The 7,897-nt window shown below is 33.1% G+C and overlaps 1 protein-coding gene across 1 annotated transcript; it reads right to left on the bottom strand.

Annotated features, from left to right (window-relative positions):
* Nucleotides 1-718: 718 nt before the first annotated feature.
* On the bottom strand, nt 719-2,137 carry LOC134800397 (uncharacterized). Its single transcript, XM_063772896.1, has one exon. It carries the CDS (start codon nt 2,061-2,063, stop codon nt 756-758), a length of 1,308 nt encoding a protein of 435 aa, XP_063628966.1. The 5' UTR covers nt 2,064-2,137; the 3' UTR covers nt 719-755.
* Nucleotides 2,138-7,897: the final 5,760 nt, after the last annotated feature.

Genomic DNA, 7,897 nt, shown 5'->3' with positions numbered 1-7,897 from the left:
ATATGTATGTAAGTATTAACTTTGCTCCCTTGTAAAACAAATAAGTATTGGAGATGGGTTGTTTTGCTCCATTAATCAACATTTTATGGGAAAACTTAATGTACAGTCACCTGCAATAATATGTTACTCCTCGAAGGCCACACATAATATATGTGACACGCTCTTATGGCTTTACAAATTAAGATGGTGTCAGATATTTTTTCGGCCTTCGTTGTTTAACATATTATTGCAGGCGACTGTACATAAGTAACTAGTTAAGTTGTCCCTGTATGAATTTATGATGGAAAATCTGTGGTTATAATTTTACTCTCCAGAGATTTTATTTATGCGGAAGTTTCATTATTGTTATTCATACGTAAATACATTGCCATGGTGTTTACACTCTTGACTATAAAATAGGAATTCATAACCGGTATGGTAATGATTGTGCATTAAACTCGTACCTGAACATCGGTGGACTTTTGTAATAAGATCCACCGATGTACATTTAGGAGTGTTGCTGTTAGTAACTAAAGGTTTTCTGGAAGAATGAACTTTATGTTACTGAAAATATGTACTTTTTCAGGTCTTTAAATAGATACAAGAGAGAAAGAGAGATTTTTGTTTTTTTAGAAATAGGTAGGTACATTGTAGTAACGGATCTCAGATATGAATTTTTCTATGATGGATTGGATATGATTCTATTCGTGTATTTATGTGCATAAATAAAACAATTACCTTTAAATAAAAACGTAGAAACGTATATTCATTAGGTACTAAATATAGATAACATCAGAATCTTCGATCTTATCATACCTATAGCTTTGAACATCATTAAATTGCCTATATCCCTTCTGATACCTCAACGCCAACGAATCACTAGGTAAAGAAGGATTAAACTTTGAATTCCCGTTTTGATCCATTTTTACTAACCCGAAGTACACTACATCATCATCGTTCTTTTCTGTTCTCTTCTGTTTAATGATCAAAGGCTCTTTTATTGGAAGAAGTAAGACCATGTCTTGGGTTTCTGAACCTAGTTTCACTTTGGCTTGTATAGTGCCATTAATGTTGTCTTCTTCTTGAGCTAGTTCTAATGGTAAATGACAGTCAACGCATCGTATATTGTCGTTGTGATCATTGTCCATTGCTACAGGAAATAATCTGTCATTCAAATATAATCTGTATCTACATTTATGATCCTGAAGAGATATTACGCTAGCCTTACTTGCAATTCTGTTTTTTGATGAATGACATTCGAAATAATTCTTCTCTCTGAATTCTTTCAGTTTCTTCCAACTTATTTCATCATCTGACGGTAAAGTGTATATTGATTCTTCAGAAGATTTCTTATGAGATAATGTTGATTTATTATCAGATGAAGCTTGTTTTTCGTTTACTTCAGTTATAGTATCCAGTACTTGATCATTCTTGACGAAATTGTCGAAATCGTGCATAGAATCGTATAAATCAGCAAACCTTTCATTTAAATAATGCTCTTGTACCACTTCCTCCTCAATTTCAATATTTTTATCCGTTTTCAAAGGTCCCTTATTTGAGTTAATTTTGACCCTTTTGCTAGATGTTTTTGTATAATCTACTGTAGATTTGGAATCTGCATATTTTTCGTTTTTGTAAAATTGTTTTACAACTTTAGTTTCCACTTTTACTTTCTGGGAGTCAGTTTTCAATGCCGGTTGACTATTTTTAGGAGAAATAGCATGTTTACTATTTTTAGAAGACACAGCACTAGTTTTCCTAGTAGAATTTGTTACAGTATTGGAAAATTTAGCTACAGCTGTCTGAATATCATCAGTATCGCCACACGTTTTGCAAAAATCAAGACTCCTACTTTGTTTTGGCACAACGGGTAAAGAATTCGATGTTTTGTTCGGCTTGTTTCTTTGCGGCTTAGAAGCGATAATACCGGCAGACTTGGTTTTCACTTCATGCGAACAGACCGGGTGCCACTTTTTAGATATTAACACTTTTTTTGGCATTTTGATCTTCTCAGTAGAAGGTTTGTTACATTTATGTTTATCACACGAACTTTTAGGCTGCGGTTTACTTGGTTTTAAAGGCATTTTGATAAAAATAACTAAGAACACTAAGAACAACAAGTTGTCAGTCAACAGAAACGTAAACAAACCGTTGCTATGGTTACCAGTTTGTTATACAAAGTGGTCAACAGCCGCACTATTATCCTACATATTTTAACACAATAAAATTAAACAAAACATGTCGGGTTTGAAATACGTAAGTAATTAAATAAAATTGTATAACGTGGCGTAACATAATAATTATTGCTAAAATTAAATAGCTTACTACTACCATCTAGTGGAGAGTAGAACAAATAACACAAGTGCATTTTGCTGTCAAATGTTTGCATAATTCGCTAAAAGAGGCGCTGTAATCATACATACATACTACCAAAGATAATTTTTAGACTAGAGGAATATTGTTAAAGTAAATTATGTAGTCAGTACATTTACTGCAATCTTTCGACCTTAAATGATTAAAACTTTTAAAATTATCTTTGATGCTACTTCAAAGTACATAATTGTTATTGTTATTTAATTCACATCTCACATATGTGTAATATAACTAAAATTAGCAATTTAAAAATACATGTTATTAATAATGATTAATGTTAAAAAAAAATTAAAAACATTAATAATTTCTAGGTATTACACACAGTTAAAAGTTGAAACATTAGTACGAGTACAGCTGTACCGCCATCTAGTGCCAAGTAGCAGAACTAACGTCACAGCACTTTATAAACGAAAGTTTCCTCATTTTGCAAAAAGAGGCGCTGCTGTCGCTGTAGCTTCTAACGAATTGTTATTCAAGAATCGTTAATGTGTCTATTCATTTGAACACATTGTTAATTGCGTTTTAGTTCGCTATATTTTGCGGTGCGGAGATCAAGTGGCATAATACTGAAGGAACTGTGAGTAAAAAAAACTTATATTGTATTGTATAAAAACACCCATGCTTCCTTGGGTTGGTTTTAAAGTACCATGTTTCTACCCTCGCGTGTTTTACGGGCTTTGGTACAGGTTAGATTTTTTCTAAGTTGTTTTTTTTTATCCTGATTGTAGCGGTGAAACAGGAAAATTCATTTGAATTTGAATTTAATGTGTGAGAATACGGTGAGAATATTGTGTGGTCTAAGTACGAGTGAAATATTGGTTTTAATTTCAATCATTAAATAAATAATCAATTTAAGTTATGAAAGAATCATATTATTTTTTATTTCAATGTATCTTAGGAATCGTTTTGTCACTTGAAATCAAAGATATGGCGATGGCGCGACTTATAACCTTTTATTTCAGTTACCTAGTCTGAAAATAGAGTTAGACCAAGATAAGTCTGCAGCGATTTTGATAGCTCAGACTGTGCAAGTGTTAAGAACAAGATTGTTCTGTTCAAAAACAACGGTCAAGTGCGAGTCGGACTCGACCACCGAGGGTCCCGTACTTTTAAGTATTTGTTGTTATAGCGGCAACAAAAATACATCATCTCTGAAAATTTCAACTGTCTAGCTATCACGGTTCATGAGATACAGCCTGGTGACAGACAGATTGACGGACAATGGAGTTTAAGTAATATGGTCCCGTTTTTACCCTTTGGGTACGGAACCCTAATTATACTGCTATGTATACAGGGTAACCATATACAAATGCTTTTTTTAATGGAGCCAACTTAACTTTTCAAGGCTTTGGTTAGGGTTTGCCCTCGCAAATATAGTCTAGTTTTCCAGTGAATTATTAAAATGACATTTGCCCATGATGAATACGTGTAAAAATACTAGAAATTCAATATATAAACTTAATTCGTGCCAAGTTGTGCGTTATCTTATCTCCTTCTATTTATTATATTTATTATTTATTTTAAACTCTATTGCACAATATAATAAATAAAGTACAAATGGTGGACTTAAAATAATGCCTAAAGGCATTCTCTACCAGTCAACCATCAGGCTAAACAGAAACAGTAGTAGATGCAGGCATTAAACAAAAAAAAAACGCAGAAGTTAACTTAAAACAAAAAATAAGAGATAATTATGAGTTAGGGGTCATATTTATGTCTAATGTTATCATTCATGCTTGTTTTGTATGCGTCAGACTTGTTTTGTCTCCATATATATATTTTTTGCACATAAGTTTTATCTCGTTTCGTCGGTAAAATCAAGGTCAAATATCAAAAAATTGTAAATAATTTTAGATGAAACTTATAATACTATACTCTGTATCTTTAGGTATTTAAATAAAAGTAAACAAAATCAAACATCACACGATTGAATAATGTAGGTTAAAGTCAGGTCGTTCAGTGACTGATCCAGGCGGTTTTGTAATTGGTCGGTTAGCCAATAAATGTTATAACTACCCGAAAATGTACAAATTGTTTGTTTACTTTTATTTAAATACACCTATATACCTAACGATACACAGTACCTATCCTAGTACAGTTTACTAAAATGCAAACCTTTAAGGAAAGAGCATCTTAAAGATCGGCAACGTACTTGCAGAGTTGCAACCCTCTGGTGTTACAGGGTGGCAATTTTACCATATAATATAAAGCCCTGTAAAGAGTTATATAAAATGCACTAACAACATATTTTATCATAGTCAGACATCGTACATTTTATAACATTTTCGGTGCAGCGGAGTGGTATAAATAAACAGTTAATTACGTTAATGTTAATTTTAATTTACCATTTCAGTTGGAATTACTATACCAATAGGGAATTTGACTACTAGCACAGAATAAATAGTAGTACCTACTAGGTGCTACTTACTAGTCAAATCAGTTTTTTTTTTCGAACTGTCAAAACGATTTTGGTACTGTGGAATTTATATGAAACACTGGCATGTGACATCACAATCAAATTACCTACTCTTTATAGTTTTGTACGAGTTTTAAAATATAAATTATGTCTAAAAATAACTGCTGTCTACGTTGCTCTATTAAACTTCTGGTGCTTTATTTCATGCATGGTGTAAAATAATTTATTATAAATACAGTCCCCCTCCCCGTACCCTTTTCCGTTAACACCAGTCCGCTGCACCAAAAATGATATAAAATTTAAGATGTCTGATCATAGTAGGTGCATGTCCCCCTTGTCATTAATGCAGTTTTGAATTTGGAACCCTATTGTATTCCATTTTAATTCAAAATGCCATGTGGATTAAATCCTTTATAAACGCCTCAGGGACTCAGGAGGATATTATTACGTCATTATTATGTACATTTCGACAAGCCGAGCGTCAGGCTTCTTAACCTAACATACAAAGTTTCTTCGCAAATTTCATATCGAACTCTATGGGAACATTGGGAATAACATTCCTCTAAACTTATAAGGGCGAACCTTGGAACTTTGGAATGTGCGGTCATCAAGTTCCAGTAGCTAATTAATTCGGTAATATCGACATGTTGAGGATGTGTTTACACGTGTCTAATGATAATAACAATAAATACCTGGACCTTTAAAACACGGAGGTGACGTAGGCGATAGCAATACAAGTCAGCTGTTATATCGGTTTATAAGAGAAAGCCCTATGACAGACGGACAGACGGAAGTTTAAAATTATAGAGGGTAATAGAAGAGTGATTCCAGCTTTAACCAGAAACCAACCAGAAACTAACCAGAAATGTCACTGTTGTCAGGTTATGCATGTCCATCATCATCATGAGATGATGTCCATTACAACCGTTTCTTTTTACAAGCTTTTATTTAGTTTCACCTGACCGTTGTCTGTCTGTCTGTCTGTCTGTCTGTAATCAAATCTTGCAAGTTAAATTTGATCCACTTCCCGGTTTCCGATTGAGCTGAAATTTTGCATACATACGTAAGTCGCGTGACAATGCAATATTATGGTGTCATGGAGCTGATCTGATGATGGAGACCGGAGGTGGCCATAGGAACTCTGTGATAAAACATCGAAACCTAATTGTGTTTGGGGTTTTTAGAATTGTCTTGATGAGTATTATTTGCCTGTGGAAAGAAAAGTACAGTCAGCGATAAAAGCTTGTACCAAAAATGAAACTTTAGCAAAAACTTTTTTTATGATACCTATATCACCGAGCAGACGAATCGCCTTTTTTTTTTAATTTATTTATCGCAAAAAAAAACTTACAGGGTAAGTATTTACATATTTCTATTCCGCCAAACTGAGGACAGTTTGTTGGCGGATAAAGCGCTCTCTATCCTTATGTGTTCTACCCACTTAACTTACATACTTAAACCTAATACATTACTTAACTAGAGTTATGCCATACAAACAATATACTATTACTACTCACTACTATTATCATACAAATCTAAAAGTTTTGCTTGCAGCCTTTTCTTAAATATTTGCTTACTGCTACACTTATCTACTGTTGGACTTAATTGGTTAAGTATTTTAGGAATCATATGTTTGCGCGTTGCCGTGCGTTTGCCTGATGGTAAGCGATGACCGTCGCCCATAGCATAGAGAAAAAAATACATAGAGTGCTCACTTCATACATCAGTTTTAGCAAGTTTTAGTACCAAAACCAAAGTATCAAGTAGCGGTACTGATAATTCCGCTACTCGATGCTAGATGTCGACTACGAAAATAATAGTCGTTTTGGTACCAAAACTGATTTATGGAGTGAGCACTCTACGCTTACTATATTTCTCTATGCCCATAGGCACCCGCTACACTAGAGGGGTTGTAAGTGCGTTGCCGGCCTTTGAGATACAGTACACTCTTTTCTTGAATGTTTAAAGGTCAACATAACACAGCGCCGTCGTCGAAACGTCGGAGGTAAATCTTAAGGGGCTACCCCACGCCAATGACCTTCGATCTGAATCCCTTATAGTTTTCTAATGTTTTTTGTAGCTTATTATATTAACAGCAACGGCTTTAAGCAATATAGTGTAATAAAAATTCCTTCTTCCATAACAGCAATATATTTCCTGATCACAATATTCCGTTACAGTTCAATCTCCAATCACCTCACTTCACAATCGTCCTCCCTTCACCTCTGCCCGTAACCGAATGCCCGTTAACCGCCATGCCAGTCGTCTTTTATTCTTTCTTCCAACTACCTTCTATTTACAAAGGTCAACTATCAATCACGTTACTTTTAAATTTATTTAATTATAGAGATTATTCAACTCTATTTCATTAAATCTGTTTCTAATAATTAGTAATTTTAATGAATCTTACACTCGCCCATCCTGACATTGTGCATGTCCTCATGCACAGTCATACTAATCGCGTCTGTCATCTAATCTTACACTCGGCATGTCAAATCATCGGGCATTCAGTAAGAAAGTTATTAATCCTTCATTACCCATTTAATACAATTTCTTTGTCTGTCTATATACATTTTTCTTATTATTTATTGAATTAATCTATATCTTCACATAATTATTTCAAATCCAATAAATCCATCGAAATATTTAAGTTTCTATTCAATAATTATACAACAATATACAATAATTTTTATACATATAAAGTACATTACTTAACATATTCGATTGCTATGTTTTTTTTTTTACTCATTATTTCTCGTCTTTTTTTTTTTAATCACTCTCATGACACAAACGTGTCTCACAACATACCATTTTTTTAATCAAATTTTACGTGTAGCACATTATTTCTCTTGTTTTTTGACTCCATTCTTATTTTTTTAATGTGCTACTTACTGAATCACTCTCATGACACAAACGTGTCTCATCACAACATAACATTCTCTATTTCCGTCTTTTTTTCATCCAATAATCCAATAATCCAATAATTTAATAATCCAATAATTTAATAATCCAATAATCCAATAATTTAATAATCCAATAATCCAATAATCCAATAATTTAATAATCCAATAATCCAATTATTTAATAATCCAATAATCCAATAATCCAATAATCCAATAATTTAATAAT

The sequence above is a fragment of the Cydia splendana genome, chromosome 19 (genome assembly GCF_910591565.1).
Source record: "Cydia splendana chromosome 19, ilCydSple1.2, whole genome shotgun sequence".
NCBI classification, from domain to species: domain Eukaryota; kingdom Metazoa; phylum Arthropoda; class Insecta; order Lepidoptera; family Tortricidae; genus Cydia; species Cydia splendana.
The sequence above is the reverse complement of the archived record's forward strand: the minus strand, read 5'-3'. Positions and strand labels throughout refer to the sequence as shown.

Coding starts and splice junctions, on each gene's coding strand:
- LOC134800397 (XM_063772896.1), bottom strand. CDS start 2,063: ATGCCTTTAAAACCAAGTAAACCGCAGCCTAAAAGTTCGTGTGATAAA.